Source organism: Rattus norvegicus, chromosome 11 (genome assembly GCF_036323735.1).
Source record: "Rattus norvegicus strain BN/NHsdMcwi chromosome 11, GRCr8, whole genome shotgun sequence".
Lineage (NCBI taxonomy): Eukaryota > Metazoa > Chordata > Mammalia > Rodentia > Muridae > Rattus > Rattus norvegicus.
The window spans coordinates 95,541,853-95,562,093 of record NC_086029.1 but is presented as its reverse complement, the minus strand read 5'-3'; the positions used below and the strand labels follow the sequence as shown (position 1 = coordinate 95,562,093).

General features: G+C 45.6%; 1 protein-coding gene across 8 annotated transcripts in view; it reads left to right on the top strand.

Moving 5' to 3' along the window:
• Hira (histone cell cycle regulator) overlaps positions 1–20,241 on the top strand; it is a 108,735-nt gene that overhangs the window by 75,472 nt on the left and 13,022 nt on the right. For 7 of the 8 annotated variants that reach the window (NM_001135760.1, XM_063270679.1, XM_063270678.1 and 4 more), the window contains 9 exons: positions 8,233–8,434; positions 9,238–9,342; positions 10,936–11,084; positions 12,996–13,157; positions 13,455–13,513; positions 13,887–13,992; positions 15,570–15,692; positions 16,186–16,349; positions 17,683–17,771. In NM_001135760.1, coding sequence (NP_001129232.1) covers positions 8,233–8,434; positions 9,238–9,342; positions 10,936–11,084; positions 12,996–13,157; positions 13,455–13,513; positions 13,887–13,992; positions 15,570–15,692; positions 16,186–16,349; positions 17,683–17,771 — 1,159 coding nt within the window. Of the gene's footprint in view, positions 1–8,232; positions 8,435–8,979; positions 9,079–9,237; positions 9,343–10,935; positions 11,085–12,995; positions 13,158–13,454; positions 13,514–13,886; positions 13,993–15,569; positions 15,693–16,185; positions 16,350–17,682; positions 17,772–20,241 lie in introns of those variants that run through there. The other variant, XR_010055965.1, reaches the window with a different exon arrangement.

Sequence of the window (20,241 nt, the reverse complement as noted above, 5' to 3'; positions counted from 1 at the left end):
CTGGATACGATTGATGAAGCTAAAAAGGGACCGGATATAGATCTCTCCTGAGAGACACATCCAGAGCTTGTCCAATACAGAGGTCAATCCTAACAGCAAACCACTGAACTGAGAACAGCACACCCTTTGTGGGGTATTAGAGGAAGGATCGAAAGAGTTGAAGGAGCTTGCAACCCTATTAAGAACAACAATGCCAACCAACCAGAGTTTCCAGGGACTAAACCACTACCGAAAGGCTATACATGGACTGACTCAGCACTACAACTGCATATGGAGCAGAGAATAGCCTTGTTGGGGCACCACTGAAAGCGGAACCCCTTGGTCCTGCCAAGGTTGAACCTCCAGTGCAGGGGAATATGGTGGGGCAATAAGGGGGATGTATCGGGCCAATATCCGTATGGGGGAGTGGGAGGGGACAGGGGGCTTATGGACAGGAAACCGGGAAGGGGAATAACATTTGAAATGTAAGTAAAGTAATATATGTAATAAAAAAAAATGAATAAGGGGGACATGTATTTACATTACAAAGGTGTCCACATGATATTAGTGACATTCTTCTATTGACATTTAGAGTGAAATATTTTAAGCCATAAAAAAAATCTTTTTTAAAAAGGGGGGTCTGAATATTATTGGCATTTTTGTTGTTCCTTTAAATGCCCTTGCCTCTCCCAAGAGGTTGGTTTTCTCTTTTCTGTTCTGTTCTGTTCTTTTTTCTTTTCCTTTCTTTCCTTTTCTCTTTTCTTTTTGTTTTTCACCCTATTCTCTTGAATCTTAGCACCCATGTAAATTATTCCACCCTTGTATAGGTTTGTAAGCTTGCCCAGAAGTGAGACCAGTGTTGTACCACAAAGGTTTGGGGGAGGGAGTGGTCACTCTGTTGCTTGTGGAGTCTGCTGTCCTCACAGGATCCTAGCTCTAGAGCACAGCATATTACTGGGCTGCAGGGCTGTCCTGGGAGATAGTTCCTAAGCTGATTGGGAACTCTGGATTCTCTCGTTCAGGTTGTGATGTTTTGTTTGCTCTCCCCTTTTCTTTCTCTTTTGTAAAGTTGATTTACTAGACCCAGGAACGACCCTTCAGTTACATAAATTTGTTTTAAGAAACAAACAAACAAAAAAAAAAAAAAAGAAAGAAAAGAAAGAAAGAAGAAAGAACGGGGCAGCGGGAGGCTTTGGGCATGGTAGATTGCATCTGCAGTTCATTTCTGCTGTAGTCTTGAAATGGTAGGTACCAGTGGGTTTGGTGTGTGAATTTTCTTACCTGAAACTTCTACAACTTAGCTTTCCTGTCAGGAGGGTCTCAGTTTACCTGGGCTTTCAGGTTATTGATTACACCTGTATTTGGTATGTGCATGCTTAAAATTGTAATATCCTTGATAGCTTGTATCCCTAGTCAATATGAAGTAATTGCTTCATCACTTCTGACTAGTTTTCATTTGAGGTCTATTTTGTCAGATGTTAGAGTAGTTATGCTGTGCTCCAGTTTTTGGAATCACTTTTTCTATCTTTTCACTCCAAGGTAGTGAGGATGAAGTGTGTTTCTTGGAGGCAACAGGTGTGTGGGTCCTGTTTTTCAGTCTGTTTGTGTCTTTTGGGGGAATTGAGACCATTATTTAATATTCAGTTATCATCAAAAAGTACGTGCTAATTCTTGTTAGTTTGCTGACTTTGTAATATTTGATGTTTTCCTCATTCTGTTTTTCTTGTTTACTGCTTTAGCTTCCTTCATTGTTTTTCTATAGCTTTTTGGATGTATTTAACATTTTCTTTAGTTTGCACAATTTTTTTCCTGTATCCTCTGTAGAAGGATACTATAGGGCTTAGTTAGTGCTCACAAATTCCTTAAGTTTTTATCATGGAAAGTTTTTCTTTCTCCCTTAGTTGTGACAGTTTATCTGGATATAGTAATCTTGCTTGGTATGCTTTTCTTTTAGAACTGGAAAATATATTTCCAAGACCTTCTGCCATGTAAAATTTCTGTTACAATACTTTGTTATGAATGTGAGCCCGCCTACATTTATGTGTAACTTAGCATTCCTCCTTTCCATGATCTTTGTGCTTAGTGTTTCAGTTTTAATGTGGTGTGGGATTTTATTTTCTGTTCTTGTCTGTTTGGTGTTCTCTGTGTCTCATGTGTCTGTATAGGTATCTTTTGAAGTATGGTGAATTTTCTGCTATGAGTATATTGAAAATATTTTTTAATGCCTCTGGCATGGAATTCTATGCTTATAATTTGGCATTTTCACAGTGTTCAAACATCTTGTATATTCCATTGGTCATTTTTATTAGTTTGTCTAAATGAGTATTCATTTCTCTTTAAATCCTCATGCCATATTCCTAATAATTCCTTCTGTTGATGAGGCTTTCCACTGCTCTTTTTGTTATTAAATAAAAAAAATTCCTTTACTTATTGTACTCAGAATTCTCTAAAGGAACAGAACTGATATAATGAGTGGATATATATGTGTGTGTTATCATGTCTGTCTCTTGTCAAGAATCTGGTAGCTCCCTTCTTGAGGTTGGAGGTCTGGTGCTGGAGTCTTGGAGGACTCTTGAGACCAGCCTGTCTTCAGTCTCCATTGGAATCCTGAAGAACCTTCTTTTACACTGTTTTGGATAGGCTGACTGACCAGAGAGCTCTCAGGATCCATCAGTTTTCAACTCCCATCCTCCATCCTAGTGCTGGGCATCTGATGTGGGTTCTGAGGATTTCAGTCTTGTGCTTACAGAGAAAGCACTCTTACCTTGTGAGCTGTCTCCCCAGGGAACCCAGGTTTTCTTGCTTGCATAGTACATTTTACCAGTTGATCTCTTCAGCTCTCTTGTGTTTATCTCAGAAAATATTTACTTTCTTTTTTGTCTTGTGGAATGGGGTCTTGCTGGCCTACAACTCCCTGTCCTCTTGCCTCAACATCTCAAAGATTGGCATCACAGATAAGTACCACCATGCATGGCTCTATGGATTCCTAGATTATATATTGTTTGTTTTAGGTGGAATGTTACTTTATTTTCCAGGTTTGTTCCATACTTGAAGTATTTCCATTCACCCAAGAAGTTCAGTAGGAAGGGTAATGTCTTTTGCTCTTGTAGGTGAGATGAGTTTTTGGTAGGGGTTGCTTTTTAAGAGAGAAAAAAAGATTTATTTGGGCTCACAGTTGCAGAGTTCTCACTGAACTGTGCTAGAGTAGCCTGGAAGGAGCTGGAAAAAAATTATTCTGGTGTACCAACAAGAACAAAACAAAAGTAATTTGGCATGACAATTTCTTCTTGAAAAGAGGATATCATGTTAATGGGAACCTCATCTAGCAGTTTGTCCCTGGGTGGGTTTTGACACGAGATGAATGAAAAAAATCAAAGGGAAAGGACACAGCTGTTTCTAGGTGTCGGGGAGAAGCTAAAAGCATGACTAGAGGTATAAACATTTAGGAGAGTCTAGAGTGGACATGATCCTGAGCCATGTGGGGAAAGGTGGGAGATGGGAAGGGAGGAGGGAGAGAAAGGGACTAGACAGCAGCCAAGAGGGCTAAAGGTAAGACTGGCAGGTAACCAATATGGTTAGATTATAATAGAGAAGGGCAGCTGCAGGGAGGGAAGCCCAGCCCAATATCTGGCAAGGAACAGTTTAGGGCAGGGGGCAGGTGGCAACCAGGAGGACCTGTAACAAGAAGGGACTGAGGGATGCTGGGAGAAGCTGGTAGCCATGTCCACTTTGATTGTTACTGGGCATTCAGCCATTTGTCCTGGGTTTGAGACCTAATATGCCATTCAACCCAAGTAGGCCAAGCAAGTTCACAGGTAGGAACTTCACTTAGTTTTTATTTTCTAAGATAGGTGGTTCCTGGGTCTCATTATTGCTGAGAAGGAACTTGACCTCACAGTCTAATGCAATTGCAGATGCATGAAGGGCACGGCTATGGAAGAGACTAGGATTTGGGCAAAGGGGCAAATCATATGTTGGGGAGGTTTATGGAATATTGACCCTGGATGGGTTAGCTACCTTTGATAGGAAAAAGCGTTTTCACAAAGAGTAGTTCACAGTATGGCGGGTAGAAAGCAGTCACTTCAAAGATAGCTCTGCACCCTGCCCATTTTTTTTTTTTTTTTTGGTTTGAATATATTATGTCTAGGCATGGATATTTGTTATTGAGTGTTCTCTAAACAGCCCGGATCTACAGTTGGCTTTCTTTCCTTGGTTTTGGAAAGTTTTTTGCTATTATTATTCTCAGTTGTTATAATTGTTGCCATTACTATATTATCACTTTAACTAATGGCTGTAAAACTAATCTGATAGTTTCAGAACTTCTATAATATCCAGATCTGATCCTGCTTTTTAAAAAATTAATTATTTCATGCCAAGCAACCAGAGCTTCCAGGGACTAAGCCACTACCTAAAGACTATACATGGACTGACCCTGGACTCTGACCTCATAGGTAGCAATGAATATCCTAGTAATAGCACCAGTGGAAGGGGAAGCCCTGGGTCCTGCTAAGACTGAACCCCCAGTGAACGTGATTGTTGGGGAGGGCGGCAATGGGGGGAGGATGGGGAGGGGAACACCCATAAAGAAGGGGAGGAGGGAGGGGGATGTTTGTCCGGAAACCGGGAAAGGGAATAACACTCGAAATGTATATAAGAAATATTCAAGTTAATAAAAAAAATTAATTATTTCATTTATTTACATCTCAAATGTTGGCCCCCTTCTCAGAACCCTGTCCACTAAACCTCCTCCCCATCTCCCTCCCATTTATCTCTAAGATGGTGGTTCCCCCACCCACCCACTCATGCCCACCCATCCCCTCTAGCATCCCCTTTCGCTGGGGCATCAAGCCTCCACAGGACCAATTGTATTCCCTGCCACTGAAACCAGATGAGGCAGTCCTCTGCTACATATGTAGCAAGGGCCACAGCCCAACCCATGCACACTCTTTGGTTGGTTGCTTAGTTGTTTCTGGGAGCTCTGAGGGGTCCTTTTACTTGATAGTGTTGTTCTTCCTATGGGGTTGCAATCCCCTTCAGCTCCTAAAGTCCTTACCCTAACTCTTCCATTGGGGTTCCTGGGCTCAGTCCAAAGGTTGGCTGTAAGTATCTGAATCTGTCTTAGTCACGTGATGCTAGAGCCTCTCAGAGAACAGCCAGGCTCCTCTCTGCAAGCACACTTGGCATCAGTAATAGCGTTGGGATTTGGTTGGTGTCTACCCATGGGATGGATGCCAAGGTGGGGCAGTCTCTGGATGGCCTTTCTTTCAGTCTCTGCCCCATTTTTTTTTTTTTTTGGGGTCCCTGTATTTCCTTTAGACAGGAGCAATTCTGTGTTGAAAATTTTGAGATGGGTGGGTGGTCCCATCGCTCAGCTGAGTGCCACATCTATCTACTGGAGGAGGTCTCTTCAGGTTCTATCTCCCCTCTGCTGGGTATTTCAGCTAATGTTATCCCTGTTGGGCCCTGGGAGCCTCCTACATCCCTAGAGCTCTCCAGTGTCTAGAGCTCTCCAGTGGTTTCCTCATGCCCCACTCCACACTGCTGCGCATTTCTATTGATTCTCCTGGTTCTCCTGTCTCCTCCATACCTGATCCTGCCTCTTTCCCCACCCACCCATGCACGTCCTTCCCTCTCTCTGTGTCCTGTAATTATTTTGTTCCCCTTCTAAGTGGGATTGAAGCAACCATACTTGGACCTTCCTTCTTGTTAAGCTTCATATGGTCTGTGAGTTGTATCATGTGTATTCTGAGCTTTTGGGCTAATATCCACTTATCAATGAGTACATACCATGTATGTCATTATGGGTCTGGGTTACCTCACTCAGGATGATATTGTCTAGTTCCGTCCATTTGCCTACAAAGTTCATCAAGTCATCATTTTTAATAGCTGAGTAGTATTCCATTATGTAAATGCATCACATTTTCTGTATCCGTTCTTCTGTTGAAGGACATCTGGGTTGTTCCCAGCTTCTGGCTATTATAAATAAAACTTCTATGAACATAGTGGATCATATGTCCTTGTTATATGTTGGAGCATCTTTTAGGTGTATGCCCAGGAGTGGTATAGCTGGATCGTCAGGTAGAACTATTTCCATTTTTTTGAGGAACTGTCAGATTGATTTGAAACTGGTTGTACCAGTTTGCAATTCCACCAGCAGTGAAGGAGTGTTCCTCTTTCTCCATATCCTTGACAGCATCTGCTGTTGCCTGAGTTTTTTTTGATCTTAGCCGTTCTGACTGGTGAGAGGTGGAATTTCAGAGTTGTTTTGATTTGCATTTCCCTGATGACTAAGGATGTTGACCATTTCTTTAGGTGCTTCTTGGCCATTGGAGATTCCTCAGTTGAGAATTCTTTTGTTTGGCTCTGTAGCCCATTTTTCAATAGGGCTATTTGGATTTCTGGAGTTTCTTGAGATCTTTGCATGTTTTGGATATTAGCCCTCCATCGGATGTAGGATTAGTAAAGATCTTTCCTAATCTGTAGGTTGCCATTTTGTCCTGATGACAGTGTCCTTTGCCTTATAGAAGCTTTGCAACTTTATGAGGTTCTATTGTCAATTGTTGATCTTATTAGAGCCTGAGCCATTTGTGTTCTGTTCAGGAAATTTTCCCCTGTGCCCATGTGTTTGAGGCTCTTTTCCACTTTTTCTTCTATTAGAGTCAGTGTATCTAGTTTTATGTGGAGGTCCTTGATCTACTTGGATTTGAGCTTTGTACAAGGAGATAAAAATGGATCAGTCTGCATTCTTCTACATGCTGACCACCAGTTAGACCAGCACCATTTGTTGAAGATGCTTTCTTTTTTCCACTGTATGGTTTTGGCTTCTTTGTCAAAGGTCAAGTGACCATAGGTGTGTGGGTTTATTTCTGGGTCTTCAATCCTATTCCATTATCTATCTGCCTGTCTCTGTACTAATACCATGCAGTTTTTAATCATAATTGCTCTGTAATATGAGGTCAGGGATGCTAATTTCCCCCAGAAGTTCTCTTATTGTTGAGAATTGTTTTAGCTGTCCTGGGTTTTTTGATTTTCCATACGAAGTTGAGAATTGGTCTATCTCTGTGTAGAATTGAGTTGGACTTTTGGTGGGGATTGCATTGAATCTGTAGATTGGTTTTGGTAAGATGGCCATTTTTACATGTTTATCCTATCAACACATGAGCATGGGAGATCTCTCCATTTTCTGGGGTCTTCTTCAATTTCTTTCTTGAGAGACTTGAAGTTCTTGTCATAAAGATCTTTCACTTGCTTGGTTAGAGTCACACCAAGATACTTTATATTATTTGTGATTATTGTCGTTTCTCTAATTTCTTTCTCAGCCTGTTTATCCTTTGAGTAGAGGAAGGATACTAATTTATTTGAGTTAATTTTATATCTAGCCACTTTGTTTAAGTTATCTATTACGTGTAGGAGTTCTCTGGTAGAATTTTTGGGGTCACTTAAAAATACTGTCGTATCCATCAATAGTGACCCTTTGACTTCTTCCTTTCCAATTTGTATCCCTTTGATCTCCTTTTGTTGTCCAGTTGTTCTAGCTGGAACTTCAAGTACTATATTGAATAAGTAGGGAGAGACTGGGCAGCCTTGTCTAGTCCTTGATTTTAGTTTTCCTGAGGGCTTTAGAGAATGGAAGGGTTATGTTTCAAACTGATTGCTTTTCCCTAAGCCATGGAATTTTCTCCATCTTTGACTAAAACCTAGTAGGGTCCTTGGATGTCAAAACGATGTGTGGGGACCCTCATGTCAATAGCTCCAGCAGTTTTCCCTGAAGCTTGCCCACACTCAGGGTCTAGCAAGTAGCTGGCACTGTCACCTTTTGATGGGTCCAGAAAGAGTTCCTGCTTTCCAGTTTTCAGCTATTGTTATTTAGCATCTCAAGCTCATTGTTAGAGTAGAAACCAGAAGCTCTTTCTTTACACTGTTTAGAAAATCTTGAGAAGAGTGATTTTGTTAAAAACACATACAGGGTTTAGAGAGATGGCTTGGGGTTAAGAGTTCTTGTAGTTATTACATAGGACCCATGTTCAATTCCCAGTACCCACAGGATGGCTTCTTACAACTGTCTGTAATTCCAGTTCCAGCGAGTCTGGCCTGGAGGGCACCAGGCACACACATGACACTTAGATACACATGTAAGCAAAATACTACCCACACACATGAAACAAATAAAAATCGAGAGAGAGGGGGGTGGGGAGGGAGAAATCATAGAGTGAATGGCTTTGTAGACAGAATTACAGATGTCTTTGATTTCAGGTTGAAAGAGCAGAACCTCGTCAGGGAGCTGAGGTCCCGGGAGCTGGACAGTAGTAGTGACAGCGATGAGAAGGTCCACCTGGCCAAGCCCTCCTCACTGTCCAAGCGCAAACTTGAGCTTGAGGTGGAGACGGTGGAGAAGAAGAAGAAAGGCCGCCCTAGGAAGGACTCCCGTCTTCTGCCCGTGTCTCTGTCCGTCCAGGTGAGGACTGTGGGCTGCCTTGCCTGCCCCATCCGGACTCCCTGGGAGGCCCCTGTGTGTGGGAGGTGTCTTACTAGGGTGAGAGCTTAGACACACCATTCACTGTACCATGTAGGCTGTGTTCTTTCAGACCTGTCTGCCGCTCACAGAAACGTGGAGTAGGCCTGTTAAGACTTTCTGGGAGACAGAAAAGAAGTGCCCATGTACTTCATACAGGGCACCAAAGCTCAAAGACATGACTCCATATACGTCCCGCTGGGACTACTGAAGGAGCATGAGCAGACAGTGCACACATTCAGAAGCACTGCAGTGGAAAGTGCCGCCCTGGCAGACTTAGTGCTCTGACCTGACCCACTCCTGAAGACCTCGCAGCCTGGTGGTGGGAGGGAATGTTGTCTGGGATGTCAGGTGAGAGTCTAGTACCCTCCCTCCCCAGCTCCATTGAGGGAAGGTTAATAGCCCCATTTTTGGTACTGTAGACCCAGCTATCACTGTATTGTTTTGCTTATTTCGTTGCCATGACGTGGGGCCAACATATTCTGTAGGTCACCACAGCAGTCTCTGCTCCATGATGGCGAGATGGCACTCAGAGGAAATAGCTACACCACAACTGGTCCCCTGATGTCAGCCCCCTCATCTGTCAGGTGGGGATCCTTGTAGCATTCCCTTGTGCTTTCTGCCTTCCAGAGCAGGCGGACATGCCTTGGGAACAGGCCCAGCCTCACCTTAGGTCCTTACCTCTGGGTAACTTACTTACCCATGTAGTGTTTAGGTGGAGCTCAGGGTATTTCTGGCTCTTTTAGTCTCCAGCTGCCCTGTCTGCAGAGAAGGAGGCCATGTGTCTGTCTGCACCAGCACTTGCACTGAAGCTGCCAATTCCAGGCCCGCAGAGAGCATTCACCCTCCAGGTGAGGACTGGGACCCCTACCACTTTCTCACATTCCTTTTCCCCTAATATAGTCTCACCTTGGGGACTCCATCTTCTTCTGGAGGGATACTAGCTGACTGGGGTCATGTCTCTTCCTCTCTTTAATTTTACTTTTAAGTCTCAACTGCTAGGGCTGCCCTTACCGTCCAGTCTGGATACCAACTCTTTCAAGACCTGACCTGTGTCCTCTCGCAAGTCTTCCACTCCCCTTGACAGCGTCAGGATGGGTACCCATGGCACATATGTCTGTGTTCTGCCGTAGCCTCGCTGTTCTTAGCTGCCTCTCAAGACCTGGCTTATAATAAGAGATTCTTTCTAATGTTTCTTTTTAGTTTTATTTTCTTTTCATTTTACGAGTATAAATATTTTGCCCATACCTATGTATGTATACCACATGCATGCTTGTTTCCCCGAGGTCAGAAGACGGCATCAGTTCCTCTGGAATTGGAGTTACAGATGGTTGTGAGCTGCCATGTGGGTGCTGGGAGTTGAGTCAGGTCCTCTGCACGGGCAACACATGCTTTAAACCACTGAGCCATCTCTGTAGTCCCAAGAGTAGAGTCTTTTAACCATGAAATTATTCAAACAGTGTTAGACTAAATAATCCTTTATATGCAAATGCCCCTCATTCTTTGGCCCAGCATATGTGTCCATGCCTCTCCCATTATAGGGGCATTTTACTCATCTATTATTTCACTGTACGCCTCCTTAGACAACCTCGTTGGACTCTGTATTTGTGTCATTTTTCCCTGGCCACATGGGGTGGTGTTGCGGTGCTTGAGAACAGGCACCATATCTTCCAGCCGTAGTATGTGTGGGTCATGCTGCACAAGGGTTACGCAGGGACAGCACACACATGATTTGCTCATGTATGTCTGTGCCTGTGCGTGCGTGTGCACGTGCTCATTCTTTGTGTGTGTGTGTGTTGGGTATTTTCAGCAGGCAGTGTCTCAAAACTCTCAAGTTCTATTAGCTCTTCCTCAGGTGTCTTCAGCTCTCAGTACCACGTGGAGCCATCTTGGTTTCTGGTGTCATGGAGAATGTAGCTCCTTGCTTTTAAGCAGCCTCTACTCCAGTTAACCTACTTACACTCATGTAATTGGCCAGCTTTTCTGCCTGGTGTCCATACAGAACCCAGCGTCTACAGATCAGATCTGTAGGTCTGTACAAGGCTGAATCCATCTCATGCCAGGCATTGAACTAGACCATGGTAATATGGGCTATGCAGTGCCACAGTATTACACAGGGAAGCTTGTTAATGTGGAGAGCACCTTGGGTTTTTATAGGCTCCTCTCTTAGCAGACATTGCAGCCTTTGGTGATCCTTCAATCTGAGGCTTATTTCCAAGACCATGGCTGTAGTCTTGGGCAAGTTATACCTCTGTGAGATGACACCCCCCCAGGCCCTGTCACTCTTCTCTGGTGGCTGGTCAGCTAGTCTGCTTCTTTGTTGTCTTTGCCCTGCCTCAGAGCCCAGGTTGTCATACAGTCCCTGAATGTCCCACATCTCCAGGAACTGCCACATGAACAGACCCATTGCTACCTGAAGTCATGTGTTGCTTTCCTCCATCCAGGTGAGCTCTGACCCCTCCATGTACATTGAGGTGGAGAATGAAGTGACCACTGTTGGGGGGATAAGACTGAGTCGCCTGAAGTGCAACCGTGAAGGGAAGGAGTGGGAGACAGTGCTCAGCAGCCGTGTCCTCACTGCTGCCGGCAGCTGGTAAGCCATGGTGGACGGCACCAGCTCAGTTATGGAGTATAACCTGTGAGAGGGGAACAGTTCCTGGGGCCTTTAGAATGTTGATTCACCATCTCAGTCCCTACTCTGTTAGTGTCCTTGCCTTATACTGTTGCAGGTAGGCTTTGAGCTTGGGGTTACCCAGTCTAGCAAGACCCCTGCCTGAGGTCTGCCTGCCTCTCCCTGGCCTGGGCAGGTCCTTTCCCTGGACCCTGGACTTTCATCTACCGTGCTGGGTAGGATGGACTGATGGTGCTGCAAGCCTTAGCCCTGCTGACTAGGGAGGTGGGATTGTGGGTGGGGCTTGTCTTCGTTCAGTGCAATCACCCGGGGCCTTCTTATAGCAGTGCAAGGGTCTCATCCTTCTTGGCTTACTTGAAAAAGATAACCAGTACTTCCTCTTAAGGTACCCAGCAGTCTCTTGTTTACAACTGTCTATTTTCAAAGTATGAACAGAGGAAAACTTTGAACGGGACCCAGTAGCAGGGAAGAAGCTTCTTTGATGATGTGGCTGTGTTCCACCTTACCATGTCTTATGGCCATCCGTGTAGCAGATAGGGCTTTGCAGCAGTGATCTCTCAGAAAACAATTTGGTTAGATCTTTGGTTGCCTGCCTTGAGGTCATGTGTCAATGCCTCTTACCTAACTGGCTTGGTAGATCTTCAGATTCCCTTGGACCCAAGTGAGTTTATAGTATTAGGTCCTGAAAGATCCCACAGTTCTGTTTCTCCTTGAGATTTCCCCCCTGGCACAGATCACTGAGTTTTAAGTCCTCGTTTCCTGTGCATTTGGTGTTGTTGTTGATACCAATTATATGTCTCTGGTCCTAAGGCAAGTGGCATGTTCCAGCAGGAGTCCAAGGATGTCAGCACAGACTTTCCTGTAGCAATATAGCTTCAGGAATGGGAGCCTCTCCTATACAGGCCAACCCTACAAAGGTCCCTGTCCAGTGTTGCAGCCCATGTCACAGCTTCATTACTGGGAACTGGCTAAAGAAAGGCCCAGACCATGAGAGATGATTAGACAGACCACAGTTAAATCAGAGAGCACCTCCCTGAGACTAGGTCCTGTTCAAAGTTTTCCTCTGTTCGTGTTTGAAATAGACATTTAGAAACACAAGTGTCTTCCTTGCACTCTGTCCTTAGAGTGGAAGAGTTGGGAGTGCTCTCCAGCAGGGGAAATTGCCCTGGTGCTTTCCCTGACCCTGGATTTTCATCCAACGTCCTGGGTGAGACGGGCTGATTATACAAAGCAGACTAAGCCCCTGATTCACTAGGGCTCCATATGTCTTGCTAGGGTGTTAGGAACTCATGCTCATGGCCTGGCTGCTGGTTGTAGGCTTCCTTGAGGACCACGTCTCGATCAGGGGTGCTCTTGTGAAGCACTCCTTGCTCGTGGAGTGGCACCTCTCCTGTCCTGGCCCTGACAGCCTGGAGTGCTCAGCTGGTGATCCTGTAGCAGCTGGTGCTAGTGCCCTACTCTCCTCCCAGCCCCCAGCCTGCTCCCTGAAGTCCTGTCTGCACTTTCCTGACTGTTGTAGCCAGGAGCCTGTCACCTGGGCACCCTGGTCTTATCTGATGAGTTAGGCACATGTTTTGGGTGACCATCGTGGTGAGTAGCTCTGTGAAGTACCTGCACCCCTTGGTCAGTATCAGTGTGAACAGGACTTTGGGTTACCTGGGGAAAACAGAAGTCCATTTGTAAGTGCTCAAGCAGGCTTTCTGCCTTGTTGTCCCCCTGCCCTGGTGCTTGCATAGTCCTTTCCTTGCCATCCCAGTAACAGCACCTGCTCAGTGCAAATGTATGAGGGAGGCCCCTCAAGGCCCTGGAGGAAAGCAGGCTCTGCATCATTCACCTGGCCCCTGTGACGCCTTCCCTCCTCTTCCCTTGCAGTGATGTGGTATGTGTTGCCTGTGAAAAGAGGATGCTGTCGGTGTTCTCTACCTGTGGTCGCCGTCTCCTTCCCCCCATCCTCCTTCCATCTCCAATTTCTACTTTGCACTGCACGGGCCCCTACGTCATGGCACTCACCGCTGCAGCCACACTGTCTGTCTGGTGAGAGGCAGGCACAGGCTGGGGCCTCCGGGCTATGTAGGGGTTGGGTGGGCCCAAGAGCAGTTAGCATTGTTCCCTGGTAATGAGATGTCCTTTAGTAGAGGGTGGCTACACTCCTGTTTTTCTCAGGGTGGGTATGGGTGTTGGGAGTGGCTTGGTGGATCTGCTGCCTGGATTTTCTTCTGTAGATTTGAGCAAAATAGGGTGGGGAAATAGGCAGGGACCAGGATGTTGGGTAGTGAAGATATTCCCATGCCTTCGAGGTGGGTGTCGATAAGCCGTTCCCTGTCTCCTTAGGGATGTTCACCGACAGGTGGTGGTGGTGAAAGAAGAGTCTCTACACTCCATCTTGTCAGGTAACCCATGGTGGGCAGGGAAAGACAGCCCACTCTCTGTTGCCCTCTCTCCCCGGGGCAGAGCCCCTGGTCTGGTACAGCGTGGTTCCTGGCCCCTTAGCCCAAATAAAGAACCAGGCGTAGGGCTCAGCTTAGAGTGAGCTAGAGCTGTTCCATAGCGGGAGACAGACTTTCAGGGCGGATGAAAATGCGTAACAGAGATCCTGGTGGTTATCAGAACGGCTTGGCTGAAGCACAAGCAGCACTCTACAGATTACGTATAAGTAGTCCAGAGGCTTAGTACTGGGACTGTGTGAGCCAGGCTTAGATTTCCCCGTTAGTGAACATTCATTCATGGTTACTGACTAGAACTTATTCCCGTGGTGTCCTCCAGGAAGTGATATGACGGTGTCACAGATCTTGCTAACACAGCATGGAATCCCAGTGATGAATTTGTCAGATGGGAAAGCCTACTGTTTTAATCCATCCCTGTCTACATGGTAAGAAGGTCCTGTTCCCTGGGAGTGTTTCTTTACCAGGGTAGGGTGGTCATTCCTGCTTGGCCTTGCTTCTTTTGAACTCTCACCAACCCCTGGTTGTGCACTGCCATCCCTGTAGGGTTTTGTGAATGGGCTTCCTTCCCTTCAAAGTCTGTGGGTAAGGGCACTGGCCTCTATCTTACTTCCTGGAGCCGGTTTTATCAGAACAGTTACTGAAATGTTTGTGGTTCTTGATAGACTGGCTTCCTTAATCACCACCAACATGGTAGCCTTGTCAGTAGTCCATTCTGTGGGCCCAACTGAACCAAAATGGTCTTTCTGACTCACCGAGAAAATCAAGCTGCTGATGGGAGTTCTGTGTTTCCTTTGACCAGTTTGGAATTTGGAGCCACTTCTTGTATTTGTAAAACTTCTGTAGACATTATATTTTTTTAAAAATGTGCGTGGTGTGTGTATGTGTATGTATTTGTATATTTGCATGTGTGTGGGTGGATATGTGTATAGGTATATGTCTGGTGTCTTCCTCTATTGCTCTCTCTTATTACCAAGACAGGGATGATCGCTGGACCTGGAACTCACTGATTTGGCTAGTCTAGCTAGTCCCCTCCCTGCCCCATCCTCTGTGTCTGCTCTTGGCACTGGGATTATGAGCAGGTTGTCATACCTACCTGGCTTTCACATGGGCGCTAGAGATCTAAACGTCAGTCCTCACGCTTATGCAGTGAGCGTCTTATCCATTTGAGTCATCTTCCTGGCCACACTAGAGAGTCTAACCCAGATATATGCATGCAGTGTAGGAGCTGTGTGCCAGCCACTCCTTCAGAACCGAAGCTGCTGCCTCCTCGGTCTGCCACCAGCCATAAGTCTGCCTCCTCGGTCTGCCACCAGCCATAAGTCTGCCTCCTTGGTCTGCCGCCAGCCGTATTCATATTCAGGACTGAGATTTATTTTTCAGTAAAAAAACCCCAAAAATTTCTGCTCCCTTTTTCTCAATTTGCAAATAATTCTATATTAGTGTGTGATTATGGTGAGGCAGGCATGGAGGTACATGCCTGTAACAATAGCACTTACTCAGGAAGTTGAGACAGAGGATCGCAAGGGTGACCTTTCAGAGACTCAGAAAGGAAACGACATCAGTCTTTTGTTCTGGACACAAAGGCACCCTCTCTCTTATGGAGAAGATGTTCTTAACACTTATGTAGAGGGTCCCGAAATGGTGGGAGAACGGCTGAACCAGGAAAATTGGAGGCCTAGTGTTGGCCAGCAAGTGGAGTATCGTCAGACTACATAGGGCCGTGGGCAACCCCAGCATTATGAGCCAGCCATTCAGAATCTATTTCATACTGGGGTCACTTGGACATTAAGAGCCAAGACGATGTAGCTAAAATGCTGAGTGACACTCCTCTTATTTATCAGACTGTGACTAAAAGGCCTGCCCGTAATGGGCACCTGTCCTGGAGGACAGTAGCTCTCAGTTTCCGCTGCAGTTTCTGCTGCAGTGTGGTAGGCAGGGTTTGCTCTCCTGACCTTTTGTCTTCTGGTTTTCCTGACATCTGCTTCTTTCTTTGCTTTCTCAGGAACCTGGTTTCTGACAAGCAAGATTCACTGGCCCAGTGTGCAGACTTCAGGAACAGCCTGCCATCCCAGGATGCCATGCTGTGTTCAGGACCATTAGCCATAATTCAAGGCCGTACCTCCAAGTACGTGAGCTGAGACTCTTGGCACTGTCAACAGTGCCATACTAGGGCCTGGGTCTGGTCCCTGCTTGTTTCCTGTGTCCTAACCGCTGCTCAGTGTAGAGGGGTTGTCAGTTTTGATCTTCATCAAGTGTGTTTTAGGGACAGCTAGAACCCTGGCCCCATCATTTCAAAGGCCCAGGTGACAGTCAGCGAGGGCCCTAAGGGTCATATAGATAACTCATGTGGCACAGGGTTTGGGAGTGGTTAAGGCTGTCATTTCAGGACCCCAGATGGCAGGTACTGAGCATGGATGCTACCATGCAGCCCGCCTTTTGATGAAGAATACAGAGGTTGATAGTAGATTAATCAACTGGTGGTTGGGAGGCCTTGGACAACTTACTTGCCCTCCACCCTTCCATCTCCTGTCTGGGTACACTGGGGCACACGGGAGCAGTTCCTCCACACCAGTGTAGTATACCCTGTCTTACTGTGCCTGCCTTGCTGGTCTCTGCAGCTCTGGAAGGCAAGCTGCCCGGCTCTTCTCTGTGCCTCACGTGGTGCAGCAGGAGAGCACCCTGGCCTACCTAGAGAGCCAGGTTGCTGCGGCACTCACTCTGCAGTCAAGCCACGAGTATCGCCACTGGCTCCTCCTCTACGCTCGGTACCTCGTGAACGAAGGTGAGGTTGCTCAAAGAGGGGTGTCTGTTGACAATATTTTTCTCTCTTCTCTGAGCCCCTTTCGCTAGAAGATGATGCATGCTCTCCACTGCCTCCCCGGGTCCTCCAGTCCACCCCTACTCCATCAGGTCTCTCAGAGTACCTGTGCTCTTAGTAGCTCCCCCGACAGGGAGGAAGAGGGAAGTTCTGGAAGAGGGCTGTGCAGTGACATCTGGCACCTCTCAGTCCTTGTGGGGAAGTTCTCATTCTGTTTACGAGGCTTTCCTACTACCCCTGAGCCTGGTTCCCAGTGTGTGACAGGACTGGCCCCTCCAACTCTCCGTGACCCACACAGCCCCAGCTTTGCTCCCAGAGCTTCTCCACAGCCTTGCCTGTCCTTTGCTTTGTCCTTTATCACCTTCCCCATTTTGATATGATTTAAGGGAAACAAACCTCAGTATGTAAAAGATAGAAAAGTGCACCACGTGTCTACAAGGTGGCTTGCAGAGCTAGTCTCTCATGCTTCTCTCTGACTCTGTGTAAAGGGGCATGGTAGTAAAGCCCTGTAATCACAGTAGACTTTTCTCGTTTTGCCCTTTGACTCTTTGTGTGGCCTTCCTAAACAGGAGCCTGGGGTATGCAGTCATGTCTTAGATCGAGAACCCTCTTCTTCAGAAATGCTTTGCCCCTTCCTGAGTGTTGAGCGGAACTCTCCCTTATGTACCGCAGAGGCATCATCTGGACTCTTCTCTTCCATGTGTCTATTCATTGTCCCTGGGCAGTACATCGGTGTCCAGTCTTTTCTCCTTGTTTTGTCATCTGTGAGAGGAGGAATGTGTGTTAAACCACAGGAGACACTGCTTACTACTCAGAGTCCTCAGATTCTAGCTTCATCCTTTTCATTTTTTCTAGCCCCCGTGATGTTAGTTTTTCTGGTAGCACCACCCATACTGTGGTACCTGCGTCCCTTGATCTTGCCATATTCAGTTGTCATTCTGTAGTTAGCTTCCTTTTGAAGTTGCCCTGCTACTTCTGATCTTGTCACAACAGCTGCAGTCTTTTCTCTCAAACAGGGTCTGTCAACCCACTCCTTCCACCAGTTTCCCATGGAACTGCATCTTATTTCCATATGCCCAGCAGACAGGGAGGGTGTTGTCTATTGTCTGGAGGCTGATGAATGAGTGAGAAACTACTCTTGGCTCTATAGGCCTCAAATAGAGAGAAATAGACATGTTTTGCCCATAGTAGGCGATAAAATATTTGTTCATTTAGCTTGAATGTGTATACAACTTGGCATTTTCTTGATTTTCAATTCCCTTAATAATGTGCTCCTGTTTTGTTTTTCTTTGAATAGGGTTTGAATACCGCCTCCGGGAAATATGCCAGGACTTGCTGGGTCCAGTTCACTGCTCCACAGGAAGTCAGTGGGAGTCAACAGTAGTGGTAGGTGCTTTTTTCATTCTTGCCATGAGAATTGTATCAAAATCATGAAGGTTTGATGCATGTCTCTGCCTGTCTCAAAGAATACTTTAACTGTTCTTGTCATGAGGCATCCAACTGTCTACCTGACCCGTGGTGTCAGTGGGATACTGGCACGCACAGCTGGCAGGGGTTCAGTAGGCACTAATCACACCTGTGCTGAAGGAAGTGGCTTACCAGCACTCTTGGTGTGGTAGTAAGAGTGAAGGATCATACTAGACATAATAGCACATGCCTTTGATTTCAGTACTTGAGAGGCAGATGCAGGCAGATCTCTGTAAGTTGGAGACCAGCCCGGTCTACATATAAAGTTCCAGGCCAGAGCAGCCATGGTTACAAAGTAAGCTCTACCTCTAAAGAGAAAAGAGAGTCTTGTCCTATCTTGGTGAGGACTAGTAAGGTGGTTCACTTAGGCCATGTTAACAAGCTGCTCTGAGACTGAATTGGTCCAGAGGGGTGGCAAGATTTCAGAGAAAGACATTGTAGATGAAACCCAAGGATGAGGGGAAGCAGCCCTGCAGCCATGGACCAACAGTTTGGTGGAAGTAATGAGGAAAGCAGAAAAGGCATGCTATATACACGAGGTTATTTTGATTGACACACAGGAAGCAGAGGAGAAGGTGGTGTGGGATGATGGGGAGAGACATATACAGAAAGTAGACCTTTAAGGTCTCCTGAGGACTCAGAGTCAGTGGTAAGTTGGATCAGTATGGTGGCCACAGTGGGGCAAGGAGACAGACCCAGTACGTATAGTAGTAGAACCAATGAGACTTAGTAGATAGCTGAGTTATATGGGAGGAAAGGGGATAATGAATTTTTCACTTCACAGTTTTGGGCCTAGCAAAGGTAGATGGGAGTGCTTTTCAGTGAGTTGGAAAAGAAACCAGTTTGCAGAGGATAGGAGGAACTGTTGGATCCAAGAGTTAGCTCACAGGTAGCATCTGCTCTGACCAGGTACATTGCAAGCATGATACAGCTTCAGTGTATAAGGCTGACCTAGTTCTCTTCTTGTAGAGAGGGACAGACTTAGCATGTATAGTATCTGGGTGTTTGAAAATAAAAGATAAAGAGGTTAGATGGATACAGAGCATTGGTGGGATGTTATTCTGTACTGAGTGATCTAAAAGGCCTGACGTCCTGAGAAGAAGAAACCAGAAAAGGAAAGGGACAAAGTCATGTACATGTTTGAAGGAAAAATGTCCAGGCTGAGGAACAAGCAGATGCAAAGGTCCTGAGGTGGGAATACTTAAGTACTTAAGTGTTAAGGAACAGCTATGCCGAGTAGTGATCAAAAGGCAATAGGAAGTGAGATGGCGCGACTTGGAAGGCACCGCAGGCTTTGAAAGCATTCCCATGGTCAGTGGCCAATTCTCTATCCCATTTATTACTTTCATTGCAGTACTTTTAGTTGGGTAATGACGTTCTGGGTTCAGAATCTTCCTTCCCAGAGCCCTGTTGAGAATATTCTTCTTCAGACTTCTAGTGTTGAGGGTTGTTGCTAGAAGATCTGGTATTATGTGATTTCCATGGCTTTGCACATACTTTTGGGATCTGGTCTTAAGGTTTTTTTTTTTTTTTTTGTAGAAAAGGTTGTATAAAGATAGATTTATTGGTTGGTTTTACCAGCACAGTAGAACGGTAACTAATGAAGTGGCTATTGCGAATGGCGTTTCTCTGTATGTTTGCTATTGATAGGTCTCTGTGTTAATTCTCTAGCCTGTCACCTTGTTGAAAGTGTTTGTCAGGTTTAAGCTTTGGGAGTCTGTAGTCTGTCATGTATAGAGTCATGCCATGTGCAAATAAGGACACTTTGACTGCTTTTATCACTTTATTTCCTCCTTCTGTCTTACTGTTCTGGCTAAGACTTCAAGTACTGTGCGGAGTGGGAATGAAGGTATTGGATGCTCTTGCCTTGTTTTTGATCACTTGGGAATTTAGAGTGTTGGCTCATGTCTGTTGTACATAGCCTTCATTATGTGAAGTAGCTCCTCTGCTTTTGTCAAGCAGCCACACTGGATTTTGTCCGTCTTAGTCTAGGTGATAGGTAGTGTCTGCTGTTTTATGTTTGTCATGTTTGTTGGACCAGCTATGTGTAGTGTCACAGTCTTGGTTATGATGAATGTTCTTGGCATGAGCTTAGATTCATTTTGCAAGTATTTTATTGAGAATTTTTATATTGATGTTTATCGAGATGATCGTCTTTTTTCTTTTTTTTTTTTTTTTTAACTTTTTTTATTGGTTCTTTTTGAGTTTCACATCGTTGCATCCCAATCCCACCCTACCTTTGTACTCACCCTCTACCCTTGCAACTTTCCCCACAACAGAGAAAAAAAATTTCGTTGTGGACACATCATGGTGTGTCCCAGTCTACCATTTTGTCTACACTAATTTGCTTTCAGTTGCTCACTGCCATGACTTGTTGGTCCAATGCGAG